The following is a 19,668-nucleotide window of genomic DNA, read 5'->3' as shown; positions in this document are numbered from 1 at the left end:
ACCTCTCTCACACACACACACACAAACACACGATCTGGCAAGAAGGATTCTACAGACCGAGCAGGTTAGCGCATTTTGTATTTTGTAGAATGTGGTTGTTTAATCTGGGGCAAAGTGAAGTTCATTGAGAGAGTAGGATAAGGAGGCAAAGAGGGAGAAAGTAAAAGTAGGACTGGTAGTATGAAAGATGAAAAAGATGGAGCGATGGTATTGTGTGGGAAACCAGCAGAGGAAAGTAAAGTCAGGTAGAGGAGGGAAGGAGAGGAAGAATAAAGATAAGCACAGAAGAAAAGAATGCACACAGAACGGAGACGAGGGGAGGGAAGAGGGAGGGGCAAAGAACATGGCAAGGTTACACATGAACTGCAGTCTGTTTTCTTCTTTAACACAGACACAGAAGGAGAGAAGTAGAGGAAGGAAGCTTCGGTGGTTTTGCGCTTATCTCTGCAATATCACATTAAACCATAAATTAAAAACAGGACGGAAGAACTGCATGCTAAAGGAGTGAGTACATTCATGACACAGAGAGCCAGGAAAGAGGGACACTGAAAGAACAATAAAATAAACACGGCGGATACACATTGGCAGAGTTTACAGGACCAGCTCTGACATCAAGTGAGAGAGGAAGAGGGGTGCAACATTGCTTTACGGAAACCGCTTGACAGTTTCATATATACGCTGACAGTCTAACAGACGCTTGAGAGAAACAGAAAGAGAAAGAGAGATAAAAGGATAAAACAAGCCTAATTTCAACCAAACCATGTTGATAAAAGAATACCGGATATGCATGCCGCTCACTGTCGATGAGGTAAGTTTGTAACTTTTAACATGTGTTTGGGTTTGCTTACATATGTTTGTGTGTACTGCAGCTGTCCACATGATTAGTGTGCATGAAAGTAAACATTATCAAGATGTTTATCCCACTCTGTTTATGCAGATGAAACCTGAATCTAGCTCTGTGCATGTCTGTGGGCTGCATTTCATAATCTCCCTCTTCCAGCCGTTTTCTTTACCTAAACGGGTCTGACCAGTTACGTATTTCCATGCTAACTTGTTCACCTCAAGGCTCGAAACAAAACACAAAGGCCTTTCCAATAAACAGCTTGGGTTTCTATACAGATGGGTCAGGGACTGTTTGGTCTATCTTTCACATCAAGTAGCCCAACTTGTGCTCTTCAGATCAGACAAGCCCAAACAAGCACACCTGACCTAAAAGTCTTCCTTAGAATTCGTCTATGGACTACATCAGCACTAGACCCGACCGCATAGTTTCCAGACAGGAGCACTGCCCCCTTTTTCTGGAGAAGCTCTGTTGCGCGCACAGACAGCGTTTTTATGCTCCAAGATTTACAAGGTCTCCTTCGTCATCATGAGTGACAATGATTGTCGGAATGAGTATTCACAATGACAGCAGGAATATTGTCAGTGCTGCCAACATGGTTTTTTTTTTTTTCAGGAGAATGTGTGGAAAAAATTATCCTGAGACAATTTGTGCTCTTGGAATATAAACCTTTAGGCAAAAAAACCCCCAACATATTTCCATGACAGATCAAGCACTATGACAATGACAATAGCTATGTTTCCACCCACCTAATCTTGCAGCAACTTGCATTTTTATCACAGCTATGTTGCACCAACTTCCCAGGAAGTTACCATTTTGTTCACTTGTAAAATTGGAATATTAAAACGTTTGCGAAAAAAGCAATATTTCCATCCCATGTGTTCAACTAACATTCACCATTCCAATTTTACGCAAAAGTTAAACTCCCAACTTTGGATGGAAACGTCGCTAGTGACTGTTTAGTAATTTTTTTTATTTATTTTTTTAAAAACAAGCTTTAAATTTTTTTTTACATTTCTCCAAATAAATTAGCCATAAAGCATCATAATAGTACATTATGTACATAGTACATAGTACATCATTCAGAACATATATTATATTACAATAATAAATCACTGTTTGATTGCAAAATGGCACCAACAGAAATGTAATAGATTAGGAAATTTAAAACTATACTATTTGATTTATAGTTGATTTAACAAATCAAATTTCACTTCATAGATCATTATATAGAACAAGCCATCATCAAAAAAATGTAAACTCATTAATAGTATTTCTTTGTTAATAACATTTTTCAAAATAAATGTGCCATAAATTCTAATATCATATCATATCAATATCATAAAAGCAAATGCCACAAAATGTATTCCAAAAAATGTATTATATTAATAATTAATGTCTGATTGGAAAATGGCACTGAAATGTAATACATTTACTTTAAATATTTAATTTATAGATGTTTCATTATTTTTAGCCAAACAAATAACATTGACATTTGGCACAACACACACAGTTTCCAAGAATGCCCTAATTTAAGTAACAAAATAAAAATAAAGTAAAATAAATAAGGAAATATTGACAAAAATGTGAATTGACTATTATTATTATTATTATTATGCAATTTATTGTTATTGTAATAATTCCTATTTCTGAAAAAAATGTGATGCACTTTTTTTTTATTTCTGCATAGCAAAATTTAAATCTTGATTGAGATGTTCATTTGGCATTACTGAATCAATCAAAGCACGTATATCAGAATATAAGTTGGCAGAATTAGTCCAAAAAAGTATGTAAACAAAATTTACGTTGTTGCAAAATAAATCTCTATTTGAATTATGTGACAAGAAAATACCAAAATATATTTGAAATACATGTATTTTATGGTAAATATACAGGGTATACAAATACCCTGCAGTTGTAACTTTGGTAAGCTATACTAAATCAATATACTTAAAGTCTGCTAACTTGGAACAACTAATTTTGTATTTTAGTTATCTGAAAGTAGTGTTGAGGTCCAACTACAGATATAATTTAGTATATTTGATTATGCTAAAATGTAACTATTTCAAGTAAACTCTAGGTACACTAAACATCTTGCGTTTAAATTATACAGTGGTCACACTATCCTTACTAGTGATATTAAAACACATTTTAGGCAATAAAGATGGATTGTGCGAAAACATGCAGTCAAAAAAAGGTTAATTATAATATTTATATCAGTAAGTCTCAAGTGATATGTCAGCAAATATGTTAATAGATGTATTATACTTGAAATTTTTCACTAGAGAAATTCAACTTCCTGTCATTCCAATTTAAATTCCAATTCACCATCCATGGGGAACGTAGCCAATTCAATTCACATTCCAAATTGTGAGCTGAAAGTGAGCCATTTCTAAAATCCTGGATTTTGCTCAACCTAAAACAAGGCCAACAAAAAAAGCGAGAAATGAAACATGAGGTCACAAACAGGGGTCAGCCATTTATCTCTCTCTCTTCCTTAGTACAAGATCGGGCAGTTATACATGATCAGCAAGCACAGCAGAGAGCAGAGCGGAGGAGGTGAAGGGGTGGAGGTCGTCCGTAATGAACCTTGCACAGACCACAAACATGGAGCCGGTCAGATCACAGAGAAACGCATCTACCTCAACAGGTGAGAGCGTGCACACTGCACACACACACGCATAAGCCATCCTGTTTTGTTCACGGTTTACATCACACACCTGCCAACGTGCAAGCGATCAGCTATTATTGATGACTGCAGCTAACACCATTATACGCAGCAGAGCTCCGGCCATCTCTCACTTTGCCTCCAAAAAAAACCCTTTCTCTCCCTTTCGCGCTTCAAGCTAAAATAGCAACATAACCGTCCTAAGGAAGATCACATATCATCCCACGGTGTGAACATGCATACACACTTATTGTAATTGCCTGTTTTCTTATATTCTTTACACTATCGCCTTACAAGGACAGAACACCCACCCCACACACACACACTCAGTCATTAGATGCTGTTGTGAATATGAATTACTGCACCTCTAGCAGTAAAGCAAATTTTTCAAGCCATTAATGTGTTAGCAAAGACCAAAAGGGCAGAGCATTAAGTTCCTAATGGTCAAATAAATCTTATCGTGGAGCATGTGAGTCTAATTCAAATGCTGATATTACCGCAGACGAGATCATTATGCTGTTTACAAGTATATCATGCTGAACCGCTGCATTGTAATTATGAATAATTTAACTTGTATCGTCAAGACACGAGCGTCAAAGGAATGAAATGTAATGCCAGTTGTTTGGTGAGAATGTGCTGTACGGCGCGACGCGCTGTGGAAATGTCTGTCACTTCAGAAATGGGGAAAGAGAGAGTGCGAGAACACGCGGCCACATCCGTGGCGCTCGACACAACTGGCTGACCGTGAATGATCTACATCTTCTCTTCTCCGCCCCTCTCTTCTCATCCTCTGTCCATTCATCCATCACTCAAGTCCTCAGGCTGTAAATCTCAAGCGCTGTCTGTGCTGCCTTATCTTACAGTGCTGAGTTCATTATCTCTCTCTGGGTTTTTTGTGAGGGACAGATGGCACCAGACACCTCTGGAAGTGAGACTTATAGCTATTGTGGCGGCTGCCTGACCTCTCCCCCCCTGCACATTCACATTGACTAACAGTGGCCCCAAAAAGAAAGTATCTGGACACTTAAGACAAACTTTAAATTATTTTCATTAAACAAGACACAAAATATCAAAAAAAGGGGCAACTGGAAGCCATTTTAGACAATGTACATTGCCGTTTAAAAATCTGGGGTCGGTAAGAATAAAAATACAGTAAAAACACTAATATTCGAAAAATTTGAAATACCTTTTCTATTTTAATATATTTTAAAATGTCATTTATTACTGTGATGGCCCATTTTTGAGTGGAAGGAGAAACATACTGTATTCGTGAATGTAACTTTAAATGCAGAATCCAGAAGAGGACGGCTTTTAGAAATTGTGCCTACGATACTCTGACAAAAAAAATAAAACATCCGTTTTGTTTTGATTATAATCTCCAATGTGTTTTGAACCCATATCAGTCTACACTTCTGATATATGATTTTCTAAGTGCATAGATCTGAAGCACACGCACAGAAAGCTGGCTGTCAGACGGCGCACCCCGTGAGTATTATTACAGTAAAACTTCAAATAATAGACGAGTCTCTATTACACGCCTGGTGTGGCTGCAGGTTTAGGTAAATAAAAGCTGGTCTCAAATAGAGGCCGGGTCTGTTTTTTAGTTTCGGTTTGTATTTAATATTCTAAAACCCGTCAGATGGTCCGCTTTGTTTATATGATATACAGTAAAAACAAAAATCAATTGACACAATAGTAAAAAGGTAGGAGGGCCGTAGCTTCACATGCTACGATTTTTAGAGATTATACACTTAATGAACAACATCTCAACACTAAATTATAAAGGCCCGTCTCAAATACAAGCCGATGCAGCTCGACGATTTGGCCAAATAAAAGCCCTGGCTATTATTTGAAGTTTTACCATAAACCGTTCTCTATTGCGTTTAAACTGTTAAATGCACACAAGGTTATGTCACATAAACATAGTCGGATGTCTGTGAACGTAAACAGCCAGTAAAGAAAACACGTATACATTAGATATGCGAATTAAAGTGAAAACAGCGTAATATACAGTACCTACTGCTATAAATGCTGTTAATATGTATCAAACAACAAAATAAAAAAATAAAAAAGAAAATCACTGCATTTAAAGGAATAGTTCACCCAAAAACGAAAATTACATATAGTCATTTAGCACGCGCTTTTATCCAACTAAACCAAGCGAGTCATCGTGAAGATGTAAAAACAACCCAAGAAGTGCTCAAAATACAACGTTCAGACATTGCTCGGAGTATCATAACAAGTCAGAAAAGCGAGGATTTAAAGGAAAAGGAACAAATTATTTATTTTTTTTAATTATGTTAAGTACTCACGGAAGAGATGAGTTTTCAGTTGTCTTCTGAATGCTGTCAGGGATTCTGCATTCCGGATGATGATGGGCAGATCATTCCACCAGCGTGGAACCGTGAATGAGAATGTTCTGGCGAGTGATTTTGAGGCTCTCTGTTATGGTACCACGAGCCGTCGCTCATTGACTGATCGTAGGCTTCTGCTAGGGATGTAGACTTGTAGTAATGAGTGGGAGTAGGAGGGAGCTGATCCTGTGGTTAATCTGTAAGCAAGTGTCAACGCCTTGAACTTGATGCGAGCAGCGAGTGGCAGCCAGTGCAGAGAGATGAACAGAGGAGTGACATGGGCCCTCTTGGGCTCGTTGAAGACAAGGCGAGCAGCAGCATTTTGGATCATTTGTAGAGGTTTAGTTGCACATGATGAAAGTCCAGCCAGAAGAGCATTGCAGAAATGACCAGGGCCTGGACGAGAAGTTGTGTTGCATGCTCAGTTAGGAAGGGGTTGATCTTCCTGATGTTGTATATAGCAAAGCTGCATGATCTTTGTAATGTGGTCTGTGAAGGTCAGATGATCGTCAAAGATTACTCCCAAGATTTCTGACTGACCTTGATGGGGCGATTGAGGAAGAATCTAGCTGGATAGTAAAGTCGTGCTCTAGAGACTATGATTCACTCACCCTCAAGTCATATTATGACATTCTTCTTTCAGACGGATACAATCGGGAGTTTTTTTATTTAAAAAATGTCCTGGCTCTTACAAGCTTGTTAAATGGCAGTGAGACTTATTTTAAAACTTTATTGACTAAAATAACTAGCTTCTGGCAGACGGCCAACGCAAGTCGACAATATTAATTTTTAACATTTAACACATTATTCAAACCAAATGTCGTATTTGTACTGCACTGTGAAGTATCAAGAACAAACAGCTGTATTTTTATTAACTAAAGTAATCAATAATTAAGGTTAGTTCATGTTTTAATACAAAAAAATAAAAAATAAAAATCAACCTTATTGTACTGTAAAGTGTTGCCGCATTTCTTATAATCACAGTTAAAAAAAGTTGTGCTACGTGATTTTTTTTAACAGTATTCTTTTAACGGCATTTATTTGAAACGTAAATCTTTTAGGATACTAGAAATGTCTTTACTGCAATTTTGATCTATTTAAGGCATCCTTGCTGAATAAAAGCATTCAAATCTTACTGACTCCAAACTTCATGCTGGAGTTAAGCCGAGGGTTGTATAATGTGTCAGTTGCGTCATAACATCTTTTCGTTTCCCTTTTTGTCTGTTCAGCAAACTGCCAACCTGGATGAGAAAGTTTGTTCCCATGGCTTTTTATATAACAGAAACTGCCTGGAACTTCTACCCTTACACCATAACAGGTCAGTCCAAGTATTTTGTTACAATAAATACAACAGTGTTTGAATAGTAATGTGCTGCCGTCGCATGGCACATACATCCATCTTGTGTTTTTAAATGCACCATAACCAGCCGTAACCTAACACTATTTCTCTTCTGCATACTTTTCTCCTTCTACCCATTGGTGTTTTACCATAGAGTACTCGGTAAGTATTCTCACATGTCAGCTCAAAATCATGCAGTTTGCTCTTGGCTCACTGACCCACTGAGCAAACAAGATAATCACTCTACCTCTCTCATTTACTCCTTCCAAAAGTGTTCCTTCCTACCGAGGTTCCATGTCAGGATCGAGACGCACTTTGAGAATGACAACGGTTGCAGTGAAAATGTGAGTGAGAGATGGCAACACACATGCATACGCGCACACACACGCGTTCTTACAGGAGATAATCCTCTTAAAGGAGGCCGATTCATCAGAGGCTCACGTAGCTGCCGCGTCCTTGTAAAGGCCATTGTGCTCGTGTCCGTCTGTGAAGCACTCAGTAGTAACAGTCAGGTAAGCAGATCCAAACAGTCCACCTCACTGACACCGGACACCAGTGCCTTAAAAGCAGGGCCTCATAAACTGGTTTCGGTCAGATTATAGCAATAGGGCTCTTGTACATATATCAACAGCGCTGTCGACGCACCTTTAGTTAAGGGACTGCAATCTTTTTTTTTTTTACTATTATTATTGTATTTATTTAATAGGCACACTAACAGTACAATACCATTCAAAAGTATGGGGTTAGTAAGATTTTTATTTTATTTTATTTTTTTAAAGAAACTGATACTTTTATTCAGAAAGGATGCATTAAAACGTTCAAGTAAGGACATTTTTATTTTTGTTTACAATGTTCGTCTAAATGCTGTTATTTTAAACTTTCTATTCAAAGAATTCCGAAAAAAAATTATCAGTTTCCGCATTAATATTAAGCAGCATAATTGTTTTCAACACTGATATTCTTTTGCGCCAACTCAGCATTATTTCTGAAGGATCTTGTGACTCTGAAGACTGGAGTAATGGCTGCTGACAATTCAGCTTTGCCATGACAGCCATGATTTTAAATTATAATAATATGTCAATTTTAAATGCAATCTTTGATGAGCATTTTAAAATAAACTTCTTTTAACAACATTTTTGAAAAAATAATGCTAATGGAAGATATTAAAGATTTATAAATATATATATATAGTTTTGGATGATATTGCCTATTTTATTGTTTAATCTGTCAACTGCTTAATAATAATTTGTGTGATGCCTAAATGAATGTAGCATATAAATTATTATTATTTTATTTTACTTATTTAAAAAAAAAGCAAAACAATTAAAAATCATTTCATTTTTATTTAAAATTATCATATATTTTTCTTAAAATTATTATCATATTATATATATATATATATATATATATATATATATATATATATATATATATATATATATATATATATTAAATTATTATCATCTGATCAGTATGGGCCAGGAATTTTTAAATTGTGCATTCGTATTTATCGGTTTAAATAACGTCTCACTTACTGGCTTCTTAATGGGACGATATAATGTAGGGATGCACCGAATATTCGGCCGCCGAAAATTTTCGGCCGAAAATGGCCCAAAAGTGCATTTTCGGTTTTCGGCCGAAAGACTTTTATCACCGAAACAATACGGCCGAAATGTTGTGATGACGCAAACAGAAACCGCGACCTGCACGTGCTTGTCTGAAGCAACATGTCTGCGGTGTGGACGTATTTCAGTGTATCTGAACCCGCGATGAGACGGAAACCTTGTTTATCCACCTATAAATAAACAATGCGTGCCGCCATGACGACGACTCCGGTTCCGAGCGGGTCAAGAGCGGTGCGCGCGCTGTCTGTGGAGACACGCGCTACGGAGGCAGGCGAAAGTATAAACAAGGCAGCGCGAGTCTCCACAGACAGCGCGCGCACCGCTCTTGACTCGCTCGGAACCGGAGTCGTCGTCATGGCGGCACGCATTGTTTAGAGCAGGAAACAATTAAAAATTATAAATTAGACTCGCGCTGCGGAGGCAGGCGAAAGTAAACAAGGCAGCGCGAGTCTCCACAAACAGCGCGTGCACCGCTCCAAACGGTCGAGGCGTTTATACTTGACGCGCGCTCCGTTGTAACTGTTACTATTCCTTGAAACGACAGGGGACGACTCAAGTAACTGTCCTCTAACCATCAGGAATCGGTGAGAATAAGACAGATAAATACATGACAATGTTTATTTTTTAGTATTCCACCACCAATACAAAAATAATCATGTAAAACCCAGTAAACCCTGAGATTATTACTTGTGACATTACAAAAAAAATATGTATATGGGTATAGAACTAAATTAATGCTCTCTTAAATATTTTCTACATTCACTAAAAATGTTTCATTAAGTTTAATGTACATTTGTATTAAACATGGACCATTGTTCATTTAAAAAGGCTTTTTATATTGTATGCTAAATTTTTTAAAATGTAACTAATTTAGACATGCAAACTGGGTGCTAATGTGATGAGAAGTTTGCGCTCGGCTTTGTTTTTGAGAGAACGTTTCATTTTAAAACCTTTCTGCAGGCCAGTAGATTATTATTTAGTGCACACATGAGTGGGGTCAAGTTAAACATTTTAGTTTGAATTTTATTTTATACTGTGCATTGTGCTAAATATATATTTGCATAATTTGTAATTGATTTATTCTTTGAAAATGTTATATTAATTTATGCAATTGCAATGCCTTGATTTTAGTTAAGTTTGTACACAGTCATAGCCATAAATGCAATGATACTAATAATTGGCATAATTTCTTTCGGTGTTTCGGTTTTCGGTTTTCGGCCTTGGTTTCCTCTTTTTCGGTTTTCGGTTTCGGCCAAGAATTTTCATTTCGGTGCATCCCTAATATAATGCAAGGAGAAAATTACAGTTCTCAGGAGATACAATTTAATGAGTCGCTTTGAGGTTTTTAATGCATCAATTGCACTAATAACTGCTTACTGTAGACAGTTAAAATTTTAGGTTTCAAAACTTCTTTTCTACTAGCCCTCAAGTCACGCCTAATAAAGTGAACCAACAGACAATAGTTGTCAACAAACAATTAATTTAGGTGTGTTGTCATTCAGACTTTTTATTTTTGTAGTTATTGAGATGAGATGAGGTATTATTACTGGTTTGTCGTGTGTTTGTTTGCATACAGCGAATGAGTGAGAAAGATAGAGAGAGATAGAGATAGAGAGAGGGGCCGTTGTGCCCCGGAGTGCTCTCTGTTATTAAGAAACGAAAAATAAGAATTAAACAAGATCCAACCTGCCACAAAGAAACTCAGAGATTTATGAGTATCTGCCTGTGAGAAAGAAAGAGCGCGGGAGATGGCGGGGAAAGCTTTGTTACTGATACTTTATAAATGATATAATTTCCTCCAACTCATCCAACTTTCTCTCCACATACCAGCAGTCACACTCCCTCATTCACATACACATGACTTAAAGGGATAGTTTACCCCCAAAAAAATGTATTCTGTCATTTTCTCACCCTTAAAGGGATACTCCACCGTTTTTTCATATTAAACTATGTTATTCCCTTAACTAAGACCAGTTGATAGATACCTCTCTCGTCTCAGTGAATGCACTCAATCTTTCTGGCGCGCGAGACACTTTGATAGCACTTATCTAGATCAGTTCATTCAATATGGGCTAAGCAGAGAAGCGACCAAACACCTCCACGTTTTCCCTATTTAAAGGTCCCGTATTATGCCCCTTTTCACAAGATGTAAAATAAGTCTCTGATGTCCCCATAATGTGTATGTTAAGTTTATGTTTAAGTTTTCGGGGCTCAGAAAAACGCGCTGTTTTAGTGTGTGCCCTTTAAATGCAAATAAGCTGCTGCTGCCAGCACAGGGGGCGGAGCTTCATGAGCTCGCGCTCAGTCTCTCAGGACAATTTCATCTCACGGAATGATGACCATATCAGAAACTCTCAGTAATAGTGTTCATTTCGAGTCAGACAATAATGCCTACAGAGTCAGAGTGCTGTATAGAGATGGAACGGGTATAATTTAGTAGTTTAATAACGTTTAATAAAATATCTCGCTTGGCATTGAACTTTGAGCTTTATAATTTTACAGACATTATTTTTTCTCCAACAACAACATTATACACTAACTAAAGTTTGAAACATGGGATCACCAAGAACAGGAACTTTAAAAACAGTTCCTCGAGCAGTGTAACTCGACCTAGGACGGTGACACAAAATAAAACGTTGCGCTTTTCTAAGCTTGTAAAGTGGATAACTATATTGTATGGCGGAATACCACAGCAAGTGCTTGGGAGCACTTCGACTCGGTGCATATGCATCTATGGACTTGGTGCAGTAATATCATCACTCCGGAGAGGGAGGAGAGGACTTTTCACGAGTGATGATATTACTGTGCCGAGTCGAAGTGCTCCCAAGCACTTCCTGTGGTATTCCGCCATACAATATAGTTATCCATTTTACACGCTTAGAAAAGCGCAACGTTGTATTTTGTGTCACCGTCCTAGGTCGAGTTAGACTGCTCGAGTAACTGTATTTAAATAGGGGAAACGTGGAGGTGTTTGGTTGCTTCTCTGCTTGGCCAATATTGAATGAACTGGGCTAGTTAGGTGCTATCAAAGTGTCTCGCGCGCCAGACCAATTGAGTGCACGCACTGAGAAGACGGGTATGCATCAACTCGTCTTAGTTAAAGGGATACTCCACTTTTTTTTGGAAATATGCTCATTTTACAACTCCCCCAGAGTTAAACTGTTGAGTTTTACCCTTTTTGAATCCATTCAGCCGATCTCCGGTTCTGACCATTAGCATTTCTCCCAAAAAAAATTACCAAAGTGTTTTGATATTTTTCCTATTTAAAACTTGACTCTTCTATAGTTACATCGTGCACTAAGACAGACGGAAAATGTAAGAGTCAAGTTTTAAATAGGAAAAATATCGAAACACTTTGGTAATTTTTTTGGGAGAAATGCTAATGGTCTTGTTCACTTCAATAATGTATGCTAAGCTATGCTAAAAGTGGTACCGCCAGAACCGTAGATCGGCTGAATGGATTCAAAAAAGGTAAACTCAACAGTTTAACTCTGGGGGAGTTGTAAAATGTGCGCATTTCCAAAAAAAGTGGAGTATCCCTTTAAGGGAATAACAGTTTAATATGGTGTAGTATCCCTTTAAGTTGTTCCAAACCTTAACCTCCAAATGAACACCAACATATAGTTTTTTCTTACAAGCACAAGTTTCACAACTCAAGGACAGTCAAACATATCAAAATAATACTGGCGCAAGTGTCAACACATCAGACAAGAGGAACAGCAAACAGCTTTCTCATGAGGAGACAGAGATAAAAAGACAGAGAGAGAGGAGAGAACCGTAGAGGGAAAAGTGCAGTGGTCTGTTAAAACACCTGCATTGTTTTTAACCCATAAACAACTTTAAAAAAACGAAAAAGGTTTTGAAGCAGAGAGCCCACAAAAGAAAGATCAGAACAATACATATTTCCTTAATTGCTTATTTTGCCTTCATTGTCCTCTCTTAGATTCTTGCAAAAAGCAGTCAAGGCAGCACTCCTTTAAGTGAAGACTTGTTATCTGGTTTACTCCTCCACTGGCCTGCAGTAGTGTGCATAATTCAGTACTTCTGCCTATAGTAGGCTTGATTTTGCACTCTTTGTTTCCATGTTTTTTGCATTAATTCAGTCTCTGCCGACGCCCTACGGCCTTTCTGTTATATAGTGTGTCAAGGTTCTGTAATGGGCTACAGAATGTTTAACCGGTTGCATTGCAACGTGTGGTATTTTATATCAAGATTGCTCTGAGCAATGCTGAGCACTGAAACATCTTCCCTTTGTCTTCAAACAGATGCAGACATTGGTGCACTTCTATTCTTCTATGTTTAGACAACTTTAAGTTACACTGTTATATCGTACTTGGGCATTGCTGGAATAAGAAAGCAGTGTTTTCTTTAATATATTGTTGGATTTGTCTGATGTCTCCTGTGCAGGTGTTTGGTGATGGCCCAACTCCAAAGGACACGATCTGCTTTTTGGATATTTTGAACGATCCAATCCCTGAAAAGCATTACAAGTCGTCGGAGGTACGTATACATTATATATGCACAAATACATGGCAAAACTAAATCAGGGGTGGGTAAAAATTAAGATTTTATGAGTGGGCTCATTTTCAATTCATGAGTTGGAATGTGAATTGAATTGGACACACGTCTTTGAATGCTAAAATTGGGATTTGATTTGAACTGGGAACGTCAGGAAGAGAAATGTATAGACCAGCAGTCTAGACTACACAAGAGGAAATCCAATAATCTAACAAGTTTCGTCAAAACATAAATAAATCATTAATTTTGACTAATTATGCCTATTTATCTCTTGATATCTAGGCTGAAAAAAAATCTCAGCTCATTAGACTAAACTGAGTGCCATCAAGTTTGCACAAACATCAAAACATAACTTGACATAAGTGTTTTTTTATGCAAAAGTCCCCCCAAATATAATTATCCCATTGAGAGAGACCCCTTCCTAAAATATAATGTCATTTATTTTGCATATAAAGAGCCATTTATACTTTTTAAAGAAAAATATTAAATGTGACTTTATAAAGACAAGACAGAATCAAACAGAAAAAAAAAAAAAAAAAAAAAAAAAAAATCGAATGGATTTGTTTCGTTTTGTTTGTAAGTCCCAAATTGTTTAGCAGATATCTTTATAAAAACAACTATTTAAATCCATTTAATATATTGAGAAAATCTGAAAACTCTGTGAAATGAAATGTTTATCCACCGTGACATAATAATTAACGATTAATGTCCATATATGTGGCATTTCAAATATTGATTGTTGATATGTTAGGTGTATGATAACAGGGTAATTCATACCAAACAATGTTATTTTTAAAAGCAACACTTACAGCAGATTGCTTGTTCTTATGCATCATCTGTATCTGTAACTCTGGCACAGAAATAAATAACCATCCAGTCTACTGTGTTCTCTATAGGTCTTTGCACCCTTATATAGCAGTGCAAAATGTCTTCAAAGCTAGTATTTAAATGACACAACAGAGACTAGCACAGCTCTACAGAAGTATGCGTGCACTCCACACAAGTGCAGAAACAACAACCTCAAGACAAACATTACATAAAAACCACATTCGTCAGTGTGCTCTATTTAGAGACAGTTTATCGGAATATTAACCGTGCTGTGTTTTTAGTGGACAAACAATACATCAGAGGAAAGCATGTTTGCATGTTCTCTCAGAGTCAGTCATGCGCAACCTCAAATCCATAGCTGTCATGCCAAGTTAGGAATAAGACAAATCCAAGGATTACCACTAAAAACAACAGACAAATCTATTATATTAGTTCTACAGACAAGGGACTAAAACTTAAAAATACAGATGGGTGAATCAATAATTCAAATATTATTATGTTAAATTGTAATATATGACGTAGTAGTACTAATTATGGTTAATAAATGAACAAACAGAGCCTGATAATCTACAGTTTATTTCATAATGATTGTTAATGATGGTTTTCAAATACAATGTTACATGAATTTAATTTCCATTTTATCCTCAGAAATCACAGAAAGTTTTCCATTTAATGGAGGTTATAGTGGCTATAAAAAATTTTTTTACAACTAAAAGTTAAAGGGTAATTCCACCGGAGGGGACACGAATCATATATGTAGTAGAACAGTATCGTAAATATCTAATTTGTGTCCTTCTTGGCCGATAAAAGGCAGAAAATGACTTTTTAGTGCTTGTGGAATGTAGACAACAATCCCCATAGTGCATTGCAATGCTCATCTCCGCACTACTCCGCCACTCACACTACTCCACCCATCAATGTAGAAGACTAGAGTTGAGTTCCACTCTACGCTACCGCCGGGAAATCATTTCACATGATTAAATCAGATAATGCGCGCTAATGACGACGTAAGAGCATCAAGGCGGCGGCCACGCCATCAGCCAAATTTTATATGGGCTTCAGACAAGAAGTACACTTACTCTGACGCGTAATTTTAAACGTGAAATGCAGCCAAACCTTGGAGCGTTTTGTCTTCGGCATCTTCATTAATCCCCTCTGTATCAGACGTTCCAGGCATCTCCTGCATATTGATAACGGCTCCCCGATGCCTGCAATGCAAATTAGTTAAAATCTCCCGGAATCTAGAGCGAGTGAGCAAGAGCGTGCATGCGAGAAAGATCAGACAGATCAGTGCTCCAAACCGTATAGTGCGCGCACGGCGGAGAGGGAGAGAGCGAGAGACTTTGCGTGCACTGTAAAATACAATCGTGTAAAAAAACGGTAAACTACTGGCAGCTGTGGTTGCCAGCATCATACTGTAAAAATATGGTGCGTTACAGTTTTTAAAATAAACAACTAAACACCATTTTGTTAGCTACAGTATTATGCTGTTAAATTACAGTATACTGTATAACTGTAAATTAACAGCATTTAGCTGTAGCTGACAAACGGTATTTAGCTGTTAATTTTAAAAACGGTAACGCACCATATTTTTTCAGTATGATGCTGGCAACCACAGCTGCCAGTAGTTTACTGTTGTTTTTTTTACTGGATTATTTTTTTAAAGTTTGTGCGTGCCTCTCATGACACAGAGAAATTTTTTTTCTTAATCGGTCTGGTTATTACCGTTTAAGTCGGAATTCCCTATTGGCACCGCGTTTTAGTACCCTATCCATAATGCATCCGTCTGCGTATTCATCCATATTTTCAAAAAGTTTCTGCAGGCGAAATCAAACACACTGGCACTGATCTGTGATAGGTCTGTTAGCGCATTAGGTCCAACCCCCATGGGCGGGTTTGAAAGGGTGAGATCTAGTGTTTACAGACCCCCCCCCCCCCCCCACACACACACACACACACTTCCTCCTACAATGACATAAAATGCCAATTTTTGCGTCATTGTAGGAGGAAGTGAAAAAGGTAAATAGCGCATTTCTCTTGTCTCAGAGTGTTGCATGACCATTAAACAGTATGACTGGGTTTCTAACAATGGAAATCTTAATGCAAATGGTTAGTGTCCCTTTAAGTAAATTGTTTGGTAATTGTTGTTGTGTTATGACAGTAACAGAGTTGAGTGGTTGAGCTTGATGAATGCAATCAACACTACAATATGTGGAAACAATGTGAAAAGAGAATAAGATGAATTTACTTGTTATGCTTTAAAAGTGTCCAAAAGTGTTACTTTTTGAGTGTGACACTTTCAACTGGAGAATATAATCCATATACACCAAAACAACAAATGTGGGACACAGCTAAATATAACATTTTTGCTCATCAAAACTTCTTTTATGACAATTAACTGAGCATTATTTCAACAGATTATGTAAAAATGATAAAGATTTCTATTGTTAGACAACAGACAAGCCAAAAATCGCTCATATTACGCAGGGCTGAACCCAAAATGTTGTAGCACTAACTACTTTTCATGCCATGTTAATTTTATGTTAGACAATCAATTAGCCTATCAAACATATATAATAGGTCACACAACAAAAAAGCATGGAATTTGTGCCTCGAACGCTTTAAAAATGGGACACCACATGACCAACTGTAAAAAATAATGTCACTCCTGCACAGTGATTCATGCACAGCATGCAACACACACACACACACACACAAGAAGAAGTAATAATCTGCTTACTCAGCAGGTAATGTGTATCTACTTAAAACCAACAGGATCTGAGACACTGGGTGTCAAAGCAAACAGGCCGGGGACCCCTAGTGGATGACTGGAGGAACTCCACGACACCCATCATGTGCTCCTACAAAAGAGTCACCTGTAGCTTTGAGGTCTACGGTTTCCAGGGAAGAACAGAGGAATTCATTCACAAGGTACTGACCGTTGTGTCCCAAGCATCACAGCATCCTCTTATTCATGTAATCCCATCATGCGTCATATTGCGGCATGTTATGATTCATCACAGAACATTCGTGACATTCTGTTGGTGGGACACAGACAGGCGGTGGCATGGATTGACGAGTGGCATGGTAAATGAGACGTGTTGTCATGCTTCATTACCGTAATTCATCACATGCTCTGTTCATTACCATAATTTATTACATGCTCTGTTAAGTACACAGGAGAATCCTGATCCCTCACTTGGCACTCATGTCATCTGTCTTAATTCTTTCGCAAATACCGCAAACGTATAACAAATATGTGTGTACTATGCAGGAATGACGATCGAGCAGGTGAGAGAGTACGAGAAAAAACAGCAGGAGGAAACAAACTGCCAACTCAAGAGCGACATTACCTCGCCAGGTAGAGAAAAAGCAAGACAAATGCTGAAATTATAATATCAGAATAAGACTTCATCAATATTAAAATAAGAATCAATCAATATCACAAATTTGCTTAATGATTAGTGACCTAGAAATGGTTCCAAACCATACATAAAAAAAAAAAATCATAACATTTCCAGATTTAGAGTTTGAAGAGTTTTATAGAGAATCAAATAGAATCATTGTCTATTTGTCTATACCATCTCTGTCATCCCTCACTGCCCTCTAAAGGTGAATGTTTTACACTGCATCACAGCTGTTACAGTTTAGTCGACACAGTGATGCAACTTCACAATTAATATGGAAGTCATCATGATGACTCATCTAACAAAACTGTTGCAACATGACCTGTTAAATCAGAAGCATTTGTGGGAAAAACTGATTCTGTTGTCTGCTTTTCAGACTCTGCTCCTCCAAAGCGACCCAGCTACACTCGCTCCATCTCTGTTACGGATGAATCGTCACTGAAAAAGATGGGGGTAAAGACTGAAGACATGCCAGACTCTTCATCCAGCCCTTCCTCCATCAAAAGTCCCTTGAGATTAAACTCTACCCCGGAATAATACCCACAAGAACCACACCAGTACCACTTCTTTAAACATTCGCCAAAATTCTCTCAACTTGGACTTTCTCTTCTAACCAAAACTGATAGAAAGACATTCCACATTGTCACGCTCTGCTTTCCATTCCTTGTATGCTTGTGTTCATGCAGAGGTCGACATTAACAAAACATCTCACTAAAGATTTGAGATACTATGTAAAAGACTCTGGCTCTCAATGGAGTGAAATGCCTTAATTCACTTTTCTCATGGACAAGCCAACATCACCAAAATGGATTCAACAAACACTGTGTTCCACTGCCAAAAGAACAAGGAGACAACAGACCCACCTGTGCACAGGATGGATATGAAAAGCCTCTATTGACATAATGATGAAATCAGTCGACCGGTTCAGTAAAACCCATTGGATTCTGGTGATTGTGAGCAACTAGACGAAATTTCTAGTGGGTTACGGCTTATTGAGACTAACCTTTGACCCTATGTCAATACATTGAAGCAACGCAATTGATTGTTTAGTCGCGCAGCACATTGTAAGAACTTTATCAATAGTACTTTTGGTGAGAAGATTGAAGACTACAATGGACTGAACATTATCCGTTACTTGACACTTATCACACCGTTCATCATTCATGCCACTGGTGATATTCTGTGTTTGTCTCTGGTTATTCATAATTAAAGGGGACCTATTATGCAAATGGTGTTTGAACATAAATATGTATAGGAAGTGTGTGTGTAGGCCAAACACCCTATAATGGTAAAAATCCATCCCCTCCCTTATTAACAGCATTTATAGCAGTAGGTACTGTATATTACGCTGTTTTCACTGTAATACACGGATCTAATATACACATGATTTCTTTACTGGCTGTTTACGTTCATTTTATGTGACATAACCTTGTGACAAATGCTGATAAACCTTGAGAGTTTAGGCACAATAGAGACTTTAATTTAATACCATTTGACAGCCAGCTTTCTGTGTGTGTGTGTGCTTCGGATGTGTGCACTTAAAAAAATATCAGAAGTTTAGAACGATATGGGTTTAAAACACATGCACATCACATTGATGTGACCGCGATTAAGATGATAATCAAAAACATATGTTGTAGTTTTTGGCAGAATAGGCCTATTCGATGCTCTCGTCCTCCCACTGAGAGCAGGGCGGGGAGCAGCAGCTCATTTGCATTTAAAGATGCATGAAAACAGCTTGTTTTTCCTTCCGCTCAAAAATGCATTAACAACATGGAATAAATAATATGTGGGGTATTTTGAGCTGAAACTTCACAGACACATTCTGGGGACACCTTAGACTTATATTACATCTTGTAAGAAGGGGCATAATAGTTTCTGCCATTGGTTGAACAAACAAGTAGCCCCACCCTAAACTCACATCATTGGTAAATCCAAGTATGTCAAGCAGCTCAAATTAATGGATGAATGTTGAAAGGGTCACATCATCACATTTCTTTAAATAATACAATTACTAAAGGACGCATGATACATCTATGCCACACTAGTTACTGGCCAAAATTATTATTTTTTTTTTTTTTTACTTAT

At 37.6% G+C, this 19,668-nt stretch overlaps 1 protein-coding gene across 1 annotated transcript; it reads left to right on the top strand.

Moving 5' to 3' along the window:
- Positions 1 to 391: 391 nt before the first annotated feature.
- On the top strand, positions 392 to 18,975 carry pitpnc1b (phosphatidylinositol transfer protein cytoplasmic 1b). Its single transcript, XM_039679837.2, has 10 exons — positions 392 to 808; positions 3,343 to 3,491; positions 7,093 to 7,181; positions 7,357 to 7,364; positions 7,475 to 7,546; positions 13,235 to 13,327; positions 16,949 to 17,104; positions 17,197 to 17,260; positions 17,448 to 17,534; positions 17,957 to 18,975. The coding sequence occupies exons 1-10, from the start codon at positions 761 to 763 to the stop codon at positions 18,115 to 18,117; spliced, it is 927 nt and encodes a 308-aa protein (XP_039535771.2). The 5' UTR covers positions 392 to 760; the 3' UTR covers positions 18,118 to 18,975.
- Positions 18,976 to 19,668: the final 693 nt, after the last annotated feature.

This window comes from Pimephales promelas, chromosome 12, assembly GCF_988280905.1.
Source record: "Pimephales promelas chromosome 12, fPimPro1.hap1.1, whole genome shotgun sequence".
NCBI lineage: Eukaryota > Metazoa > Chordata > Actinopteri > Cypriniformes > Leuciscidae > Pimephales > Pimephales promelas.
The sequence above is the reverse complement of the archived record's forward strand: the minus strand, read 5'-3'. Positions and strand labels throughout refer to the sequence as shown.